At 35.5% G+C, this 23,760-nt stretch overlaps 2 protein-coding genes across 5 annotated transcripts in view; one reads left to right on the top strand and one right to left on the bottom strand.

The window, feature by feature from the left end:
- Nucleotides 1-23,760, top strand: part of Ocrl (Oculocerebrorenal syndrome of Lowe) — a 32,937-nt gene that overhangs the window by 4,197 nt on the left and 4,980 nt on the right. Inside the window, exons 8-11 of one of the 3 annotated variants that reach the window (XM_067784491.1) lie at nucleotides 682-868; nucleotides 932-1,156; nucleotides 1,240-1,496; nucleotides 2,507-4,161. In XM_067784491.1, the coding sequence (XP_067640592.1) occupies nucleotides 682-868; nucleotides 932-1,156; nucleotides 1,240-1,475 (648 nt within the window). In that variant the 3' untranslated portion in view covers nucleotides 1,476-1,496; nucleotides 2,507-4,161. Of the gene's footprint in view, nucleotides 1-681; nucleotides 869-931; nucleotides 1,157-1,239; nucleotides 4,162-23,760 lie in introns of those variants that run through there. The other 2 variants (XM_067784492.1, XM_067784490.1) reach the window with 2 other exon arrangements.
- The window catches only part of Top1 (topoisomerase 1), a 73,637-nt gene continuing 66,756 nt past the window's right edge, over nucleotides 16,880-23,760 (bottom strand). For both annotated transcript variants that reach the window (XM_067784488.1, XM_067784489.1), the window contains 2 exons: nucleotides 20,299-20,492; nucleotides 16,880-18,537 (listed from right to left, as the gene is read on the bottom strand). In XM_067784488.1, coding sequence (XP_067640589.1) covers nucleotides 18,435-18,537; nucleotides 20,299-20,492 — 297 coding nt within the window. In that variant the 3' untranslated portion in view covers nucleotides 16,880-18,434. The remainder of the gene's footprint in view (nucleotides 18,538-20,298; nucleotides 20,493-23,760) is intronic.

The raw sequence follows: 23,760 nt of genomic DNA, 5'->3' as shown, positions 1-23,760 counted from the left end.
TTTTCTGTTGTGGTTGTTGTTGTTGTAGCGATAAGTTTTCTACCCGAAGGATTTGGGGAGTGTTATCGATGTGATTGTCCTTTGCCGGATACAGATCCGATACGCTCCGGTAACACAGCACCATTAAGCCCGACCATCTCGGGAACGATTTATATGGCGACATTAAACCTTCAGGCCATCCCTCCCTCCCCACCCCCAAGTTCCATGAGGAGCTTGGGGTCGCCAGAGCCTGGTCTGTTAGTGAAACAGGATTCGCCGCGGATAGATGTGGTTGACAATTGAGTTTGGAGAAGCTATATATTGCTCTGGCAATCTGAAAGTGTTGCGCTACACAGCCCCTTGAATCTGGTATTTTAGTAGCCTCGTACTACAGGCATACCTACCGCGGGTATATTCTGACCCCATAACCCGCTGGGACCAATCCGTTTTCTCGCCATGCTCTGTGCAGACAACTCGCCTCCCTCCTTCTGAACGTATCTTCTTTTTATCCTCCATAGCCGTCCCCTTTCCTATTCTTTAACTCTCCCTCTCTACCGTTCACCGCCTCCTGCTGGTGAAAGTGGGCGCAATTGACATTCAGGCGTCAACGAAATAAGTTGTGTTAAAAAGTGTCACTTGAACCAAACTTAACATTGCTTACTTATTGTCACCCAATACAATTATGTTTTACTCTAATTGAAGATGAACGATGAATCACCAGAATTCCGTGTAACAATGCCGCGCGAATTTTTCTTTCTCATCGACTATTTACATAAGCAGGGCGACAAAGTCGAAGGTGCATTTTCAACATTGGAATATAAGTATGCACGTAGTCCACAATTTAATGTTATACGAGATTGGTTGGATATGTGGTCAAGTGAAGAGTTTCGTGAGTACTCTAATATAAAAATATAAGAGATAACGAATTATAAAATTTAATATTACTTCACAGCTGGCACACCCCAAGATGCCGCTGAAGCATTACTTATGCTCCTAGATTTGCCCGAGAAGCCATTACTCGATCCATTTGTTGAAGATTTGCTGCAAACGAATACTACAGCTGAAGCAATGGAATTAATTGCCTTGCTTAGCTCGCCGCGTCGTAACGTATTTGTACATTTGTGTATGTTTCTACGTCAAGGCATTGAGCGGCAGTACTATAATTTACAGCAAGTTGGTATGTGATAAATTTGTAGTACCAAACGAATTCCTTGTTGTAAATTTGAGACAAATAATTTTTTTTTTACTTTTTTCCCACAGCTATTGTTTTTGGTAGCGTATTGCTGCGCAATAGCACTACAAACACTGTACGCGATATTTACCGTGAGACACGCTGCCGTGATTTCATGCATCGCTTCATAAGTAGCGATATGGGTGGTACACTGTCAACAGGTGTTATTAACGTCACTAGTTTAGATGGTAGCAGCTCTAGCGCGAGTGCAGGTGGTGGTGATGGAAATAATGCAACTCGTGTTAATACGAATAATTCAACTTAAATATTGTATATAAATGTTTGCGTAAGTCTTTAGTGTTATCGCATTTTTTTTTAAGTGTTTTTTGTTTTTTTTTTTTTGGAAAGCTTTTTCTCAATTTAGTCACCGAGCAATAATTTATCTACGTAATTTTAATTTCTTTAGCTAACATTATTTATAATTTAGTGTTTAACAATTAGCTTTTATTTTTACGTCGTTATTACTGTATGCATATGTGAGGCTATCAGCGTTGACGTGGTAAAAACTCAGACTTAAAACACACAAACGTAGACCACTTTTTTCACCATTAAACCATTTGTCTACTATTTATTCCCCCTCCTCGCCTTTGGAAAGATAATACTTTTAGCGCGTTATATATATGGATATAAAGACGGAGCTTGTTTCACTATTGTATTGTTCTTGTTGTTGTTGTAGCGATAATGTTGCTCCCCGAAGGCTTTGGGGAGAGTTATCGATGTGATGGTCTTTTGCCGGATACAGATCCGCTACGCTCCGGTAACACAGCACCATTAAGGTGCTAGCCCGGCCATCTCGGGAACGATTTATATGGCCACATTAAACCTTCAGGCCATCCCTCCCTCCCCACCCCCAAGTTCCATGAAACAGGATTCGCCGCGGATAGGTGAGGTTGACAATTGGGTTTGGAGAAGCTGTATATTGCGCTGGCAACCTGAAGGGTTGCGCTACACAGCCTCTTGAATCTGGTATTTTAGTCGCCTCTTACATATCATACCTACCGCGGGTATATTCTGACCCTCTAACCCGCTGGGGGAGCACTATTGTATTAAATGGTCATAATGTAAGGAAGTATTTTGCAGCAATCGTAACTTAATTAAGAAATGTCGGTTACACCGCTTTTGCGCTGATAGCCTCTTATTTAATATCGCAATATGAGTTGTAATGATCATTTAAGGTATCAAATTTCTCAATCGCAAATGACAAACAAATTATGGTTAATTTGATCAACTTATAGAAACAGAAAAACTCTTAATTGCCTATAAACTAGTTAAACAAAATTAAATTTCTTTTTCTAGATATACCCGTTTGGCAAACAATTTTATTTTATGGTTGCAGTAAAATAAATGCTTACCAAATCTTCGTCGAAGAAATTGAATGCGTAATCAATTTTGTTTATAACTGCTTTACGAGGAAACGCAACGGTATTTTCTATTTTTATTTTTTAATGGAATTATAAAAGTAATGGAAAAATTTAAAGTTCATTTGGAAAAAAAAATGTGCAAAATCAAGCCGAACCAGGTAGTACTGCAATTTAGTTTTAAATCATTGAGTTCCAGGGACTTCATGTATTCCAATAGTTTTCAAAGAGCTTGCTAACGCAAATTCTTCAATAAAAAATATTTTAAATGTTTAAAGGCACTTAATAATTTTTCTGATGACTAAAGGCATTGGTTGCTATTACTACCAATTGCAATAGCGACTTTTGTTTCTCTGTACACATTAGTATTTCTTTTTAATTTTAATGAAAGCTTTTTAATCGTTTGTTGTAATACAACGGCTATCGTGCATTAAAAACTTAATGTACTTACTTATAATATATAATAGAAACATTTATATTCTATATTATATATATATATATATATATATATAAAGAAAACTTAAAGTTTAGCATCCTACCCCCTATTCTAATAAACTGACAACGCTTGTCAATCATTATTTTTACCTTTATTTTGTGTTTGCAGAACTTTAGTCCATACAGCGTGGCGACTAATAATTGTTACAAAAGTTTTATTAAAACTGTGAAAGATTTTTATTTATATTTTAGTTTAATCATTAAACATTTTCCTTCTCCGCTAGTGCGAGTTGGCTTTCCGAGCCATTTAAAAACAAACAAGGCGTCAGACTCTCTTGGAGAAGAAAATTCTAGCAGTAAAACTAAACCGTAATGGTGCAATCTATTTTAAGAACGTACAATTACTTGCTCGTTGTGCTGATGATATTGATATTGATAGATAAAGAAGCAAAACAAGTAGGTAATGCCGTAAATTTCATTTCATTTCATTTCATTTATTTATTACGGCAAAAAAGCCTAATTCATAAATTAAATTATATTACAATTTACTATCTTATTGCTAAGGTTTTACAATATTCATAAAGTTTTGCTTTAAAAGCCCCGATTTCATTACAACTTTTTATATCTATAGGCAGTTCATTGAAACTTTTTAGACCTTTATAAAAAATATTTTGCTGATCTATTTCAGTTCTGAATAAAGGCAGTTTGAAATTGTGTTTATTCCTTGTATTAATGTTATGTGTTTGCTTAACTAATACTACGTTTTTACTTAGATATTCAGGTACATTTTCACTTTTAATATTAAATATAAACTTCATAGCGTGAAAAAAAATCTTTTGCTTTACACTTAACCAGTTCAAACTTCTCAGCATATCAGCCGTACGAGTATCTCTAGGTTTTTTAAGAATAAATCTCATACATCTGTTTTGCATCTTTTGAAGTTTATCTATTTCTTTGTCTGACACAATGAATAGAATAGATGGGCAGTTTACAAAGTGCGGTTCTATAATGGACTTATATATAATTATTTTGTACTTTTTTTGAATATATTTGGATGTTCTCTGCATAACCCCAATTTTTTTCGCAACTTTCTGGACTGTGTAGTTTATATGTTCTTCAAACTTGAGTTTGTTATCAATTATAATTCCCAAATATTTTATACTGTCAACTTTTTGTATGCTTTCATCATTTATTTTTAAACCAATTATATCCTCATTAACGTTCCTCCTTGTTATTATCATAAATTTCGTTTTATTTATATTAAGTTTCAGTCTATTTCCGCACAACCATTTATACAGGTTATTCAGTTCATGTTGTATTTTACTCACGTGAGTAGAAAATGAAATGAAATGAAATAAACGAGGACGCTTTGGCCGCGAAAAAATTTTGGTCGACACCGCAGTTTGAAAGTAGAGGAAGGGGCCACCTCCACTGAGTTGGGAGAGGCAGATGGAGGAAGAATCGTCCTCCCTTAGTGCTCCGAATTGGCGTCAGATATCGCGAAACATGGAAATCTGGCGTGACTTGTTACAATGACTTAAGTGGTTAAGCGGCACTCACTGATGATTTTCGAATGCTTCGTGAAAACTGTACTGCCAACACGCACGACTAGGCCGATAATTTCGTTCCACATCCTCCATAAACATTGTTGCATCTGAAGTTGTCTTATGTTCCTCATTATTCGACCATTTAACCACATATGCAGTTATCCACTGGATTTGGAATCGAGGATATGGACAGAGATTCATCCAAAAACAAAACAATGAATTTAGTTGTTGAATTGGCTTTATAAAATCTTACTGATTCTCAGACCTTCTACACGGAATGCATTAATTAACTGCTTTTGTGAAAACACTAACGACACGCAAATCAATGCTAAACAAAATAGTTTGGTTATGCCTGCTACTGTTAGCAGGATATCACTTTAAAAAAGTGTAAGTTATTCGTCGCCACCCTGTACTTAACGACAAGCTTCTTGATGTAAAAAGACTGCATTAGAAAGCACAACAGAGCAAAAGCTACTATTCTAAAAAATCTGTCTAACGTTGTGAGCTCACTAGAATAAGGCGGTAAAACTAAGAAAGCTCTAAAAGAATTTTCTTTAGATACCACATTAAGAAAAACCTAGTATTAAATAGAAGTAAAATATATGTTTCATTCAAAAGAAATTATGCGCTGAATCATGCAGTTAATACGCTTAAGATTTTTAAAAAGCCATTACATACTTACAAAGTTTATGCGTTCTAACTCGTACATTTAATTGGCTACATTTTCAGTACTAACTCGATAAATAGGTACCATGAATTTGGCTAGAATTTATGACAAGTATACTTGTTCGTTGATGAATTCAAGTAATAAGCGTAAACTAAACTTTTTTCTAATACTTTGCGATTTGTAGGTGGTTCGCGAATTCTTTATTTTTCGAAATCGTTGAGTTTATATTTAATTAAATCACTAACCACTGAGTAAAACTTTTTAATGTTTTGCTCCAAAATTTTGTATTCACTACCGCTAAAGAAATTTTCACTTTAATAACGGCCATGGCGGCAAAGTCAGAATAGGGATGAAACGATACTAGTAACTACAGGCGGGTATCGATACTTTTGGTTCGATACCAAGAAAGTTTGTAGTCGATCCTTGCATTGAGTACTGAGTAGATATGAGAAAAGCCGGAGTCATTGGTGCCGTATGTCGTATCGCTGTATCCGTATCCCTAACGTAATTAGCTGTTTATCGTTACGACGGTAACCAAAACCCAATTGGTTGGCTACGATACGGTTACGACCTTAGCGGCACCAATAATCGATTGCATTGATTCTCATAAGATTGGTCGAATCAGCTGTTATAAGGTTACCGATACGGTTACCGATAAAGCACCAATGTCTCCAGCTAAAAGAGGAGTTGTATCGCAGTACGATTTATCCAACAAAAATTTTGCCGCACATTTATTTCGTGGGTAATGGGCATACATATATGTATATAGGTTTGTATTTTGCCGTTTACATAGAACATATGAGTTCATATATGGGCACAAATATATCTAGCTATACAAAGTTGGTGGGATGCAAAGCGAGGCAAGAAGTTGAGATTAAATTAAAGCTAAGAACATACGAAGCGGCACTACCCTACGTGGCAAAATTATCTTTGCATGTATGCAAGTTACATATAGCGCTAGCAGCACCAAAGGGGATACATATAATAAGAGACTTCATTCGTTACTTTGTAGACATTTGCATAATGTTTTTGGTTAGAGCAAAGAGGATAAATACAATAAGAGCCGTCACTCGTTATTTTGTGGCGAGTATCTCGCTGGAAATTGAAAAAATTGATGCCGAATGTTTTCTGAGAGGGACATTTTTAATTGTCTCGCATTTATCCATGCCGTGTAGGCCCCTTGTGCAACTGTGATTTTTGGAAAGAGAATTCAATAAATTAATTAAATACAGCCGAGAAATAAACACAAATACCCCACGAAAATGTATAGAAGACATTTATAAACATCTCGTCCAAAAAAAAAAAGTAGCGACTACCTCTCAGTATACATCGAGTAAATGCCAAAAAAATAACGATTGACGGCTCTTTTTGTATTTATCCTCTTTGGTTAGAGTAATCGCAGGTTCTTTTTTTTGGCAAGATGTGCATAAATGTCTTTATACATTTTTGTGGGGTATTTGTGTTTATTTTTCCGACTGTATTTAACTAATTAATTAATTCTCTTTCCAGAAATGAAATTTGCATAAGGTGCCTACACGGCATGGACAAATGCGAGACAATTAAAAATGTCGCTCTTAGAAAACATTAGGCATCAATTTTTTTTAATTTCCAGCGAGTTACTCGCCACTCGCAGCAGACTGGTGGCTCTTATTATATTTATCCTCTTTGGCAGCACTACGCAAGGCGTCGTTGTTATGGTAACGCATCTTTGGTGGAGCAGCAAGGAAGGCAGTCGGCATGATATCGTGGAGCACTGTGGCTAGTCATGTCGGCTGGGCGGGGTTCTTACCAACCTTGCTGTCCTGCGCAATAACCAAAAAAAAAATCCTATCATGCCTAAAAAAAAAAAACTGACAAAGCGCAGAGCCGACTCAAAACGCTATAATTCAAATTAAACCAACATCCGGCAGAAGCGGATGCCACGGACAAACCGTTAAACATTCAAAATTTAAAAATAATTTAAATGTAAACGCAAAAAAACACGTGATTAATAAGCAAACAAACACTGTCTCTCCTGTTTGATCAACATTGCCGCTCATAGCCGCGTCGCGCAGTGCTGCTGCTGTGAATTGCTCTATAAGGATACATGCAAAAAATATTTTGCCGCTTGGTGCAGTGCAGCTCAATGTGTCATTAGCTTTAGTGTGCACTCACGGCGTATTTAAATAAACTTCGCTTTCACACTTTGAAAGCGCTATAAAACTCCTTGTAAAGGGTTTAAAAATATCTTAGCTTTAGCCCTGCTTTATATTTCACCATCTTTGTGCAGCAGGATATAAGTCCGAACTTTTCGTGCTGTCAAAGCGAAGCAACCCGGCAAATCACTAAAAATACAACAACCACTTAAAAAATGGCAACAGTTATTCACAAATATCTCCTGACGGAAGTAACAAGGATGATTTTTCGTTTCCGCCTGCGTATTATTGGTACAGAAGTCAAACCAAGTTTTACTTGTCTCGACTTTTTTAGAAGAGCTCGGTGCACGGAATGCATGGATTGCACGGCGGATTGTTAAGTCAAAACAACATAATACACGCAAAAAAATTTATGCAATCGGAAAAATTTAAAGCAAAGATTAAACCTGTGTATATTTTAGTGCAACGGATGGTATGACATCAGCCCTGCTTTAACAGTTAGCCCAATCACGCAATCCATCGTAGACAGTTTTTTTTCGGGATTCGTAACATTCGAATTCATAACATTGCTACGATGGATTGCGTGATTGGGCTGTTTGTTTTAAATATTTTTTGCGTTTCTTAAATTTTCTGTGTTGGCAAGAAGTTGTCGTAGAAATTTCAAATAAACGTCAAAAGTTTACGTTCCGAGTGAATTCAGTGATGCCGCTGTACGAATTTCGAATTTACTTAACAGTCTACGATGGATTGCGTGATTGGGCTGATTACTTTCGGAGACGTTCGGAAAAACGGTCGAATTGCATGATAGCAATTTCGTAACTTTCCCGAAAAAACAGTCTACGATGGATTGCGTGACTGCTTCTTTTTATAACTTCCCAAAAGGGTGCTCACGTAGTTTTGCAATCATTGTCATTGTGGACAGAAAGAGTTTGATATCTTATCCGTCAACTTCCTGACAGGATGTTCAAGATGGCTGCTTTTTCGCGTTTTGGCAGCGTTTTACCAGGATGTTCAATATGGCGACGTATATATCCGGCCATCTTCGGCGATTGATAGTAAAAGCCCCGACACATACGCAGTTTTTCATATAGATGAGTTTAACACAACCTTAAGCTGCAGACATTGGTGCTTTATCGGTAACCGTATCGGTAACCTTATAACAGCTGATTCGACCAACCTTATGGGAATCAATGCAATTGATTATTGGTGCCGCTAAGGTCGTAACCGTACCAAGCCAACCAATTGGTTTTTGGTTTACCGCCGTAACGATAAGCAGCTGATTACGTTAAGCTGGAGACATTGGTGCTTTATCGGTAACCGTATCGGTAACCTTTTAACAGCTGATTCGACCAAACTTATGAAAATCAATGCAATCGATTATTGGTGCCGCTAAGATCGTAACCGTATCGTAGCCAACCAATTGGGTTTTGGTTTACCGTCGTAACGATAAACAGCTGATTACGTTAGGGATACGGATACAGCGATACGACATACGGCACCAATGACTCCGGCTTTAGGGATACGACTACAGCGATACGACATACGGCACCAATGACTTCCGCTTTATGCATTATGAGTAGATTGCACGTATTTTTATGGAGAACGGTAGAATGAACGACACTGACGCCATCTGATATTGAAAAGAAGCCAACTCCCAAATTTTGTTGCAAGCAAATCATAAAAAGAAGAATTTGACATTTGCTTTAGTTAAGGGTGTTGGCACATTTTGCAAGTGAAATTATTTTTCCCACTGGTTGGTAAATTTTCGAATATTTTTCGCAATTAAAAACTGCAATATAACAATCGAATACGATACAAAATATGATAGGAAGTATTTTTGTTGTATAGAGAGAATGTTTATAACAGTGCTTTGCAAAATTTTGTATGTGAATTGGCAAGGCGTAATAAACTTCAATTGCCAAGTCTGAAGTTCCTTCATACAAACGCAACATCTTGGTTGATTGTGGCAATGTTATTGGAATGCATAAGCTTGTGTTAAAGGCATCTACATATATGAAAAATGTCATCGTGCCGCCGCCAGAAGAGATGCAGGATGAGACCACAACCGTTAAAAATCAATGGATCTGTTCTATTTGTAATTTTGACGTGTATGCCGAAGATATCACATTTGTCTTATACACAATGTTCATTGCCGTGGGATATAAGCTATATGTGCACCTTGTAAGGCAAAGCGAATCCTCATTGTAGGTATCGATGGTATTTGTAAGCACAAGTTTTCAAGGTATCAAGGATATCAGAAATAAAAACAAGAATTTAGAAGTTGAGGTCTTTTTTACTGTTTTCTAGTCGATTTCTTGTTGTTCAACCAGCAATATTATATAATATGGTTGAACGTAAAGTAAGTCGGCTAGGAAACCGACTGGTGTAAAAGAGCTTTAACAGTAAAAATAAATGGGATGAATGGTGCTTTTTAATCCTTGAAGACAACGTCGACTTTTTACTAAGTCTAAAATTTTGAAAATAGTTACATAATTCTAATAACAGGAATTTACGGTAACGATTTACAAGACGGTTTACCACCTTATTTTTTATCAAAAATTATCCCAAATCGACTACCCGATCCATAGTTATACGCGCAGAACACCTTTCTGCGTTGGCTACCTCCGGTCGCTATTTAAAAAAATAACCCTGGGTGGGTCCAAACCGATTGGGGATCAAAATTGCATCCGCGTAGAACACCTCTGCGTTGGGGTGGGTGTGTGTGTGTAACTAGCTGGTGGCAAACTTTCCATATCTATTTCCATATAAAACAGCGCATACAACGACACTTACGGAAATTAACGTAATAAAGGGCCAATTAATGGTGACTTATCCATAACCAGATAAAACAGCTGATCGAACCAACTTTATGGAAATCAATGTAATCGATTAAAGGGCTAATTAAACTTCCTTAACTCTAACGCCATAGTCGTAACCATACCCATATCCATAACTATCTCCAATGTAATCGATTAATGGTGCCTTAACATAAAAATTGTGAAAATTTCATAAAAATGAAGAAAACGCAAAAAATTACAAACATATTCCACAAATAATATGTCTCTTAGTCAGAACGTATCCGTAACTCAAATATTTTAAGGTATGGATATGGCGAGAAACCAATTGGTTGGCTATAGTATGGTTATGGCGTTAGTGTTATGGTATGGCACCATTAATCGATTACATTGATTTCCATAAGGTAGGTTCGATCAGCTTTTTTATCTGGTTATGGTTTTATGGTTATAAGTCACCATTAATTGGCCCTTAATGGTGCCATACCATAACGCCAAAGCCATAACCATATCATAGCCAACCAATTGGGTTTGGTTGGTGGCCATATCCATAACCTAAGAATATTTGAGTTGGTGAATTTAAGCATATATGACACTAATTTATTTTTGCTTGGATTCAAAGCTAAAAAAACTGACGAAACTTTATCCGAACTTCAAAACACAAAAACAATTTCTATCATGATAAAGCGAGACCACCATTCCACCAAAATTAGTGAGTTTGACATGTTATTGTTTATGGTTTACATTTTAATTTTACATTAACACTTTTAACAATAAAAACAATGCAAATAACACGCGAAAATTACTTCGGTCTCTAATGGTTCACTTTTTTCACTAAAAAGTTGATTTTAATTGTGTTTTTATGCACCAAATTTTCAAACTAAAAACAAAATTTTCATGTGTCACAAAAAAATAAAGAAAAACGGCCGAATGTCAAAAAAACCTATCGAAATACAAACTGGCTTGTTTGTTTTTAATGAACTAGTTTGTATTTTCCTTGTATTTCGTTAGTTTTTTGAAATATAGTTTACACACTTACACCAGATTGAAGCTGTATTAGGAGGGAGTGTGACAAAAAATTTAAGATAAAATACAAGAAAAAATACAAGAAAATGAAGTGTCATATAGGTATTATTAACTTTTTGTATATTTTATGTATTGTTTTGGATGCGTTTTGACTAAGAGACTTAATGTTTGTGGACTATGTTTGAAATTTTTTGCGTTTTCCTAGATTTTATGAACATGTCAGATGTTTAAGGTTATGGCACCATTAATCGATCACAATGGAGATAGTTATGGATATGGGTATGGTTACAACTATGGCGTTACGGTTAAGGTAGTTTAATTGGCCCTTAAGTCAATGATGCCATGCCATAACGTCGAAGCCGTATATAATAGCCAATAGGTTTTTCGCCATATTTGAGTTGATGAATTTTCTAACTTCTTGGATATTTTATTATTTGTTTTGGGTATGTTTTCACTACGTGACTTATTATTTGTGGAATTGACTGACTTTCTGCATTTTCTTCCTTTTTATGAAATGGTAAATTTTTTTTGATCAAGGCACCAATAACGGCTGTCAGTAGGTATGGATTAGGAAAATAATGGCTTTGACCATATACGTAATACTTTTATATAACCACACTCACAAACATTAGAGTGCCGATGTATTGCTGTTTAAATTTTTTTTTTTTTTATACCTTTCATGAAAATGAAATGGTATATTAATTTCGTCACGAAACCGAAAATTGTAAGTCCTTAAAGGAAAATAGATAGACCCACCATTAAGTATATCGAAATAATCAGGGTGAAGAGCTGAGTTGATTTAGCCATGTCCGTCTGTCCGTCTGTCTGTTTGTATGCAAACTAGTCCCTCAATTTTTGAGATATCTTGATAAAATTTGGTGAGCGGGTGTATTTGGGTGTCCGATTAGACATTTGTCGGAACCGACCGGATCGGACCACTATAGCATATATCCTCCATGCAACCGATTTTTCAGAAAAAGAGGATTTTTGTAATATCTAACCCAATTTAACAGCTAGAAGCTTCAAATTTCACAGAATACTTACGGATATAGCATATATTGTTGTCTGAAAAAATCATAGAGATCGGTTGTATATATAGTATATATCTCATACAACCGATTGTTCAGATAAGAAACTTTTCGCAATTTCTACCCCATTTTAACAGCTATAAGCTTCAAATTTCACAAAATGCTTACGTATATAGCATATATTGTTGTCTGAAAAAATCATAGATAGGTGGTATATATATTATATACTTCATATAAACTGTCATTTTTGCCCCTTTTTTACGGCTAGAAGCTTCAAAATTCATCAAATTTCATCAAATAGATACGTTTACGTCATATATTTTTGAAAGACGTGATTCGTAGTCATAGTTTTTACATGCAGACCACAAAAAAAGTGAAGCTTTGCATCCTCACACAGATTACCTACCTATTTTTTATTTTATATTTATCTTAAAAATCGTTAAGATATGTTCAAATTTCACCAAATGCTTACGTGTATAGCATATATTGTTGTCTGAAAAAATCATAGAGATCGGTGGTATATATATTATATACCCCATATAAACTCTAATTTTTGCCCCCTTTTTACGGCTAGAAGCTTCAAAATTCATCAAATTTCATCAAATAGTTACGTTCACGTCATATATTGTTGAAATATGTGATTCGTAGTCATAGTTTTTACACGCAGACCACAAAAAACCTGAAACTTTGCATCCTCACACAAAGTACCTACCTGTTTTTTATTTTATATTTATCTTAAAAATCGTTAAGGTATGTAGATCTGTTCACTATATATTTCTTATCTTATACATCCGATTATTCGGAGATTACGAGCGGGATAAGATTATTGTTCAGCCCCATTCATGAAAGGTATGAAGTCTTCGGCACAGCCGAAGACAGTCCCGTTTTTACTTGTTATTTTGTTTGTTTGTATTTAAAATAGAATGTACATACCTACATATATTAAAACCTTTTTCTCACTATGCTACTACAATCACATACATTTTGTAGGCTGTCCGTTTATTGATTTCGAATTTAAAACTTATTGCGAGCATATTGTACTAGCAATATAGGAGTATTACATTAGCTGTATTTTTTTTACATCTATAGACGTTTACGCTTAAATGAAATTGCTGCGCATTAAATTAGTACTACTAAATTTCAATACGCATTATACTCATATGTAAGTAAAATATGTGTCTATATTTCACCTCTATACTAATTCTATGTATCACCTCTTAAAATGGTGCGTGTCCACAATTCATCGCAACTGATTCAGCTATATGTTATACACTATGGCCATCAGAGGGTTGTGTCTCCGCTTTTCGATACACCCTGTGCTGTAGCTGGTTGTTTAACCACTGCCGCTAGATGAGTCTCCTAATCATTATCTAAGGGAGGATAAGCGTTTTTTACGCGTAAACGTATACGCGTGTAAAAAATACGGCTATTAATGGTTATGACCATGTCAACTTTGCCAGAAACAAACAACCTCATTAAAATGTGCCCTAATTTTTTGCTTATATCTTTCGACAGAAATACAATTTTAACTTTTTGTTTGATAAAAATTAGGTGGCGTACCGTATTGTAAAACGATGCCAAATTTAGTTACAAAAAAAAGTTGCCAAATAAAATTGTTTGCATTTGTTGTGAAATAAATGTTTAAGTTTTCACTCTTCCATAAAACTTTGACCAAAGTAGGACATATAACATACATACATATGTATGTGACTTAAAACTCAGTTAATGGCCACTCCATGTTTATCGAATTCTGCCCTTGATTTACGCAAGCTTGCCGCAATTTCGATAGGATTATAAAAAATATATAAAGGGATGTACCATTTTGCTTGAAATCGCCACGATTCGCTCTCGTTGTTGGGCATATTGGGACAGCATATCAACGGCTGAATGAAAGTACCGTGATATTACACTCAGCCGTTGATTTGCAGGTACATAATTTTAAAAAACACTAGCGAATAATTTAAGATTTAAATATAAAAATTAATCAAATCACTACAGTAAATAAATGTACATTATAAAGATTTTAGTTAAATGTTTTAAGTTTATAATTATTAAGTCATAACAATAGATCATTTCCAAATATTTCAAAACTTCGAAAAGTTAATTGATGTTATCTAAATGTGCAAAATCTCTATATGCATAGTAAATATTGTAATAAATGTCTATTATTGGAATGAAATGTATAACTGTTTTTTTTTTTAACAATCAGTGATGGCCGCAAAACAATCATCTACAACGAGAAGGGGCCATTGTGAATAAGGCTTACTTAATTGGCGCTTAACCGCCTAAACGGTTATGGTCGTCGAACAAGGCGCGCCAGTCGCTCCTTCGCTCCGCCAACCGGCGCCAATTGGTCACACCAAGGGAGTTTAAATCGTTTTCCATCTGGTCCTTCCAACGGAGTGGGGACTTCTACCTCTGCTTCCATAGGGGGGTTCCAATAGAAACACTTTCTTGGCCGGAGCATCATCTTTCATTCGAATAACATGGCATAGCCAGCACAGCCGCTGCCTTTTAATTCGCTGGACTATGTGGATGCCTGCGTATAGCTCGTACAGTTTATCATTAAATCTTCTTCGGTACTCGCCACTGCTGTTGTGCCCTAGGACTGGACGTCCTTGGGTTAGCATTGGGGTACCCGGTGTATTTGGGTTTGCGACCTGGCGCAATGAAACCCGTCGGGAGGGGGTTACCGTCGCGGAGACTAGAACATCTAGGAAAGTGGCACTGTCCATGGCAGGAGCTGCATTGGGCGGATGTCGCAAACATATATATCTGTGCTGGCAAACGGTGCAAAAAGAGGTAGGGGGTTAGGAGTCTGTTTCCCTGACCTACATGATTGCTGCCGAAAGAGGGGGAAGAAGACGGAGGCAGGGGCTGATAAGAAGGGGGGGCACTAAGGCGTAGACTACGGGGCCGCCCTTGGGCGTGAACAGCAAGGAGCCACAAAAAAAAAAGATTTATAACACTGACAAGAGTATGACCGTCCTAAAAAGATTCTTTTCCGGCAGACACAGCAAAATCATTTCTCAGGACCGGACTCACGAGACGGACCCGGATTGGGTTCGATACCTTCCCGGAGCAAGAGAATATGGAGCAGTCCCGCTGCAAGGAGCTGCTGGGAGGATGACAATTTGTGGGAGGGACGCAAATGGGGTTACACTGAAATGACAGTCTTTGGTCGGGAAAAATCCCGAGTCGCTGCGCTACATAAAACCGACTACCTTGGGAAGCGTTGAAGTGTTCATATACACAAGTGTGGTCTTTGTTGTTGCGTGATTATTTACTAACAGCCTAGTGATGTCAACATTCGCTACTAAGGTTTGTATCTACGTAAATCTCGTACAGCTCATAATTATTCTCTCAACACACGCGTCACTCGTGCCTATTAACAGTATCCGATGGATGCTTTGCAGAGGGAGTGCGGACCGATTCCCAACAAAATAGTGGCGGATTTTAATTTTAAAATTAGAAAAGGGAAATTTTGTAATTTTATTTTGAAATTATTTGCATTTGTATTCAAGTGAATATAAATTTTTTAACTCAAACCCGCATATGTCTTTGTGAATCATTCCACGATCTCTCCGCAAAGCATGCATGGGGTACCGTAATAGGAACCATGCATCTGGTTCCGACACTTTCCACTCTTCCAATCCAGCTGTGAAGAAAGCCTTGTTGAACTTTTCTCTTTGATTTCCTACTCAGTTCCAAAAAGCACTTGTTGGCAAGTGTAATTCTCTGTAGGATTTATAAGCTGTCATTTGATTTCCAATCCTGAGCTGGCAGTGTTGCTCAATTTACAGACATAGAATTATACAGGTAGCTTCTTTGCGCGTTATCAACAGGTGCTTTAAGATAGAAAATATATTTTACTAACAGGAAACTGAAAGCCGTAGATCTCTTAACGAGATGGCTCAGCACTTCAGTATCGGCTTTATATGGGTACATGGGCACAGGAATATTGAAGGCAACTGCAGAGCAGACGAGCTGGCCAGAAGAGGCACCAACGACCATGATTCGGTAGGTATACCCATGGCCACTTTCAGGCTTCGTGTGAACACAAGCACTATAAAAATTGCAAACGGACTATGGTTAGCCATATCATCGTGTGAGACATCTAGGCTAACCTGGCCCTCATATGACAAGGGGCGCACAGGAGCGCTTCTGATTTTAAACAAATCAGTTCTATCGTCCCTGATAAGGGTTCTAACAGGGCATTGTTTAATAGGCACGCATGGTGCTAGAATGGGGGCAACGACCTTCGACTATTGTCGCAGCTGCAAATTTACAGAAGAGGAGGAGTGTCCAGCATCTTCTCTGTCATTGTCCAGCGCTTAGTAGGCGTAGGTTGCCCATCCTTGGTAAACCTTGTCTACATGACCTTGCTGAGGTCTTTAGCTATGATAGGGGCTCTAGCAAAATATATAATTTCCTCGAAGTGGTTTGACCCGCTTTAGGCAGGGTAGGGATCCTCTTTGAGACCGTATAGGGTATTACAATGGGCCCATTGGTGGCCTAAGTAGTGAGCTGTTACCATATTGTACAGCTCAGCCTTTGCAACCTAACCTAACCTAAAGGAAAGTTATCAAAGTTACCAGACTTACCTTAACGCCTAAAGTTTTCTTGCATTATTTAGCAAAAATATTGTCATCAATAGCTTCTTATTTAAAAAAAATAAATGTTTTTTCTATTATTTTACAGTACAGTATTGTTTAATATATTTGTTTTGAAACTTAAGTTATACAAAAACAATTGCCGGTACATACAAACATACATATATACAGCTAATTAACTGCATATATGTACATATGTACAGTATTGTGTTAGGTATGTAGGTCGTATTGGGAATCGGGTACAAAATTGATTTAATGTTTGCGTTGAAAATAATTGAATATAGTTTCAGTAAAATACAGTACATTTAAAACATTTCCTTTTTATTAAGTGTACAATAAAAAAATTTTATAAATCATAAACTAAATTGCGTACTTGTTTTTTATTTTATTGTAATTAAATATCTATGTATGTATATAGTTTTTCATTGCATACCTTGAATGTTTGCATATTTGCATCTAATATAATAGATCGTATCTAAATTATTACACGTAAATTGGGAAAATTTTGAATCACACCGCTGCAAGAAAATATACTTTTCACGTTTATATGAATGTATGTAGATATTGCATACTTAAAGAGTAGCGGAGCGGTTTGCCTGTCCCTCTGACAACTTATAAACTATTATCATTATTATAATTATATTTTATGTATAGTGTATTTACTTACTTTTATAGATAAGATAAAATTGTTTGTAAATTATGCTAAAAATTGTTTTAACTCAAATAATGCTTTTATGTTGGTTTGTTGTGTTTCTATGCATAGGAGTGTGTTATTTCTTGAAGAAAAATCAAAAAATTTAGCACACCTTTTATTTTTTCATAATAAAGTTGCTACTAAATTCTAATTAAAATTCATATCTTCAATCTTGTATTAATTAAAGATCGCTTTGTTGCTCGATTATCTTGGTTACCTTTTCATACGCTTAATAGTATTTTATTTTTTCTCTTGTTTGTTGTTTCTATCGCACTTTATAAAGTAGAAACCAAAATTGTTTATTTCAAAAATTTCTAATGTGTTTGTACGCTAAAACGTTCCCCTAAAGATGCTTGCCATGTCTGTGTGTAAAATATGTGTATTATAATACGTGTGCATGATAATAGGGATAATAGTTTATTGCCATTCACACACTCAATGGCAACCCACAATCCTATTTACTTAAATATCTAATCATACATATTAAGGCTATGTATGTGTGCTGTATGTTTACAAATCTATTGCGAGAGTTGTTTACATTTTTATGTATTTATAATGAAGTGTCTTCATTAATTACTCTCTAAGCTATAATATGGATAATATGTAAGTATGTGTATATATAACATTATGCATATATACTACGACATAGTATGAGGCATATAATAATTCCTCATACTCTTTGTTCCGTCTAGTGTTGCAATTTTGATGATGTTACAATATTTTTGATTTATATTAACATTTCACAATTATCCATGCTTTTTTCCACAACTTTATCTTTATAATGTTAAGTTGGTGGTGGTGTTGAAGGTAGTGGTAGTGCATCAACATCTAACGGGCATGCTACATTGAATGTTCAACTGCCCTTTGCTTTGACTCATGCACTGCCTCCTTCGTTTGGAAATAAACACAACAGTGTATAAGTAATCCACTTAGAAGACATAATTTTCATCAGCCATGTGTATGGCCCACATAAATTTATTTCTTTGTGTTTTATTGAAAATCTTCTCAATTGGCACGCCGTGCTTTTTGCACCTGCAATTATAAGAGAAATTAAGTTTAATTTTACTCCTTTAATTTTTTACGTTCTAAATTTTTGTTTATCGTTGTTTGTATTTTTTATGATATAAGGACTGCGTTTGAAAAAATTGTCCATCACTAAATACGAAAAACTTTCTAAACCAGTAGTCCGATTTTAGAAGTAAATGTCATATTTACATGTTTATTCAGTTACAACTTTATTATTATATGTTTAAACTTTTTCATTTATTTTTATTTTGTAAAATTTTTTAATTTTTGGGTACCCCTTCCATTAACCATTTATTTCCGCGAGTCTGCAGTGTAAAATTCTTGGCCTGGAAGCTGCGAAAAATCGGCTAAAACATAAGTTTCGTCGCCCATAATACAGCAACTGAACTTTTGAAAAAAATTTGTTTTTAATATTTTGGCACGTTGTTTTGCTTCAATATTCTTCACACCATTTCTGTCTGGAACTTTTTGAACTTTAAATGTCTTGAGACCAGCCTCTTTTTTAGTTTTGCGAACCAAAAACTCGGAACATTCCAGTATCTGCGCCAATTTTCTGCCCGAAATACTGGGGTTTCTACGTAAACTGGTTAAAATTTTATTCTTCTTATTTTGGTCACTGATTCCTTTTTTTCTGCCAGAACCAGGCTTTCGAGTGACAGCCAGCCAACTCCTCCTTGAAGCTTTTTAAAACTCTTGAAACAGTTTTTGGGCACACTTTTACATCCCTCCCAATTTTTTTGAAAGTCCACTGAGGATGGTCTTGATAAACTTGCAAAATTTGTTTACGTACTTCCAATTCGCTTGCCATTTTTATAGCAAAATATGCCGCAAAAAAATAATTTAAATACATCAATTTGGAAAAGAGTTATTTGATTAAATAAAGGTGACAATTTTTTCAAACGCAGACCTTATTAATATATTAAGTAATTGTATTATTTATTCATATTTTTTAAGTCATAGTTAGCTTCTCTTGAGGGATTAGGCTTATACATTTTTACCAAATTTTAAACTTTATTCTGAGATTAGAAAAAAATAGATGCCATTCTGAAAGAAATCCTAATGCAAATTGCACAAAAAAGAACTTAATCAAACCACAATTTTATTTAATGAAATAATTAAGTTTTCCTTTCACACAGAGTAACTTGCTTCATTAAAAGAACATCTGGTAGCAGCCCCATACAAACATTACGCTTTTACAAAATATAGTTCAAATAGTTGCCGTTTCCTCCTTTACTATAAAGACAAACAAAATAAAAGCATGCGCAACTACTCATAGATGCTGTACCTTACCAAATATGTGCCTATTTTTGAAAGTAGAACACTTGAATGATCATTTCATTAACCCTCCTTGTGAAATTAGCATAACATTTAGTTTTAAGTCAGTTCATTTAAATTTTTTTGTCAAGTGGCTTTTAAATTTAAAACGTTTTAATTCGTCTAGAAATATTTGTTCTGAAATTCCCGTTTTTATTTCTAGGGATTTTTATACTCGTACATTTGTTATTTTTTTAATTGTAATAGCATTTTTCATTACATTACTTTTTTATTAATTTATTATTATTCTTTTTTTTTACTTTTTTTTTGTTTTACCCATATTATTTTTTCCAAATTATTTTTGTTTCTATTTTTTTAAATTTTTTTTTTCTTTTATTTTTTTCTCTCCCGGCAAAACTAATATACATAGTAATTATTATTAGCATTTTATTCGACTTTTTTTATATTTTTTATATATACATACATGCAGTACTTGTTAATTAAAATACCCACCAAGCGACAGTGATACGTGGATCAAGGTAATTCAGCTTAGATGTGCCCAAAGCAATTGTTTTATTCTCATCCCTGTCAGTCTCTTGTAGTTCTAATTTTTTCAATTGCTCCTTAAGTCGTTCCAATTGCTTAATTTTCTTGTCAGCCATAACGCGCTCTTTGACAGATCCACGCTTAGCAGCTTTTTTAAGATCCTTAAAATATAGTAATTATTTAATTTCATTTATTAGTCTATGATTTCATTAATCTTACAGACTATATTTACATTAAAAAAACTTAAATGCTAATAAATTTATTGTATACATAATACGAGTAAAGTTTAGCGCTAAAAGACGCTCTCGGGAGTGCGAAGTCAAGCTCAAAGCTAAAAAAGATCCTATTGTATTCATTGAGGGCCCTAGAGATAGTATCAAAATTGTGATAATTAGCTCCGATAACTTTCACATGGAACGGATATTGGGCACGAAGGGTTCTTCTCGGGACATTGAAACCAATTTGCGCTAGTAGTTCCGGGAAGGCAACCCGGCAACACAAACAGCGGATATTGTATATAACGTCTGGCCGCAAGCGACTTCCTGTTTATGAGGGCACAGCGGGCGCGGTAAGAACGTAATGGTTCTAAAAAATTAAGCGGTTGGAGTGCGAGTCGAGTGAAATTTTCTGTACTCTTTCCAGTCTGAGAATGAGAGGAATAAATTGGGTTCCAAATTATGGAAGCATATTCCAGCTTTGAGTAAACTAAAGAATTATATAAAATTTTTCTGGTGTATGGATCTTTGAAAGCTCGCCCATATCGCCACAGGAAAGCCAAATTAGAATAGGCTTTAGGTAGAATAGAGCTAATATGATTCGCGAAGGTAAAACCAGAGTCAAACATTACTCCAAGATCAACGAATTCCCTGACGCTAGAGAGATTATCATCAGAAATGTAATACGCGGTATTAATCGTATTGAGGTTTTCGAAAGCGTTATAAAGAAACATTTCTTTATATTAAGGCGTAGATTATTTATAATGCACCAATTAGTTAATCTATTTAGATCATCTGCGTAGAGCAGGTATTTTGAACTCCTAAAACAGGTTCCTATATCATTTATAAAAAGAAGAAATAAAATTGGCCCGAGAATACTACCCTGAGGTACCACAGATGTGGCAATGAATGAATAAGACTTGATATTCTCAATTTCGACGAATGAGTTTCTAATAGTGAGATAGGACCCAATCAAACGTAAAAAGGTAGAATGGAAACCCAATAGCTCAAGCTTACGCAATAGTATGATGTGGGTGACGGTATCAAATGCCTTCGCGAAGTCAGTATATACAACATCAACTTGATGTCCATTTTTGAACCACGAAATGCAAAAATGAGGCTAGGTTCGTAACTGTGGAGCGACCACTGAGAAACCCGTGTTGATACTCATCTATGGATCCTTTTATTGCAAAGGACAGCATCTCTTTTACCACTTTTTAAAAGAGCTTCGAGCAAGTATACAGTTTAGAGATGGGTCTGTAGTTAGTTACTATATTTTTGTTGCCTCATTTAAAGATAGGAGAAATCGGGGCAATTATCCACCTATCAACAAAATCACCTCTTGCTAGGGAAAAATTTAAAATATAACTTTAGAATAACCGACGAAAGCCCGCCATTATTGCTTTTTATTCACGTTTCTTGAGCTAGGATGCCTTTCATAACGTCTTCCTCTGAGAATAACATGGATCCGAAGTCAACCATTTGTTCGACATCGGCGGCAAAGATTAACAGTATCCAATAAGCTCTCAGAAGGTATACCGCCGTACGACATACAATTTGGGATATTAGAACCAACTTTTTTAGATCGTATATATCTCCAGAACGCCTTAGGGGGTTCCTTCATCTCTACTTCATACCGAGAAATATATTGCTTGTATAAAAATTTTTCAAGGACTTTAAAGCTTTTACTATAATAAATATATTTTTCTTCATGAAAGACATCCTTCGAAACTTTATAGAACTTAAAATGTTTATTTCTAAGATTCTTAAGCTTTTTTAAATTTTTCGTATACCACGGAAGTTTATGAATTCTCGCGGGAAGTAAGGGCAGCTTATCAGAGAAAATTTCGAGTATATTAAGAAGAAAGGCATCGTAACATTCCGCTACGCTTTAGAGGTGAAAATTGAATTCCAATTTGAATCCAAATTTTTTTCATTTAAAGTATTAAAATCGGCGGCACGAAAATCAAACTTTGCATTGGAGATTATATTCGGGCCTGAAACAAAATTAAAAAAATCCAGAGTTAAGGAGAGTGGGGCATGGTGTATATCGCACCTGCATATTAGTGACCTCCGAAACATTAAAAATCAAGTTTTCATCTACAAAGATAAGGTCTAAAATTTTAACAAGCTCATTGTAAAATTAATTAATTTGGGTTAAGTTAATACTGAAAATACTATCTATAAAATTTATTTCGTGCGAGCTATTCACCCTTGTTTGTGTTAAGATACCATTATAAAGTAAATTTGACCATACAATTTTTTTGAGGTTAAAATCACCCAAAATACAAAAATGACACGCTTCGTTGTTCTCATAAACATTCACAATATTGTTTATATGAGCAGCATACAAAGAGTAGGGGCTGGAAGGTGGAATGTAAGAAGTAAAAATGAATAATTTACCGAGACTTCCAAAGATGCACAACTGGTCGAGGAGAGAATCATCATTTTCTAAATGGACTGAAAAAGAACGGAACATCCGATTCACCGCAATTAAAACGCCTCCACCTCTTAAGCAATTTGTTTTATTTGCGTCTCTATCTTTTCGATATGTATTATAGATGTTAGGATCGAAGAATTCAACAGCCCCGAAGTTGCTGTTCAACCATGTTTCCACAATAACATAAACATCAAACTCACAGCGAGACGATGTTAAAAATACGTCACTATCTTTTGCACGCATTCCCGAGATGTTTTGAAAATAAATACTTAACAACTTATTATTTATAGCGCTAGTGCTATTGTCATTATTAATGAGCGTGTGGTTGGTACTTGCTACGTCCGCGATAGTTTTCGCAGACTTTCGAAAATTCTGAAAAGGTTTCACTGTAACATTTGTTGGCCAGATTTCCGGGCGTAATAATTTTTCAAAGGAGGACTCAGTGGCAACTTGAAATTAACCCTATGCAACGATGAGAGTACGGCATCTTTTTTTACCAGCTTAGTAAAGATAATGAAGTTTTATCCAAAACGATTTGCTTAGCCACGCAATCTTTGATATCATCTTCAGAGAGGGATGGCGAAAAGGACAGATGAAGTCATTTGTAGCGGTCAGCAACAATTAGATTAGTGCTTGCATTAGTGCCTCTAATCCGAACGTGCGCATTATTGTTATTATTATTATTAAACTCAAATGGATCACAAAATAATGCTATATCGCTTATCTATATCGCGACCTCTATTTTGGGTTGTTTTAACACTCCTCGAAAGCTTT

Source organism: Eurosta solidaginis, chromosome 4 (assembly GCF_040869045.1).
Source record: "Eurosta solidaginis isolate ZX-2024a chromosome 4, ASM4086904v1, whole genome shotgun sequence".
In the NCBI taxonomy this organism is placed as follows: Eukaryota; Metazoa; Arthropoda; class Insecta; order Diptera; family Tephritidae; genus Eurosta; species Eurosta solidaginis.
This window is presented reverse-complemented; position numbering and strand designations above follow the sequence as displayed.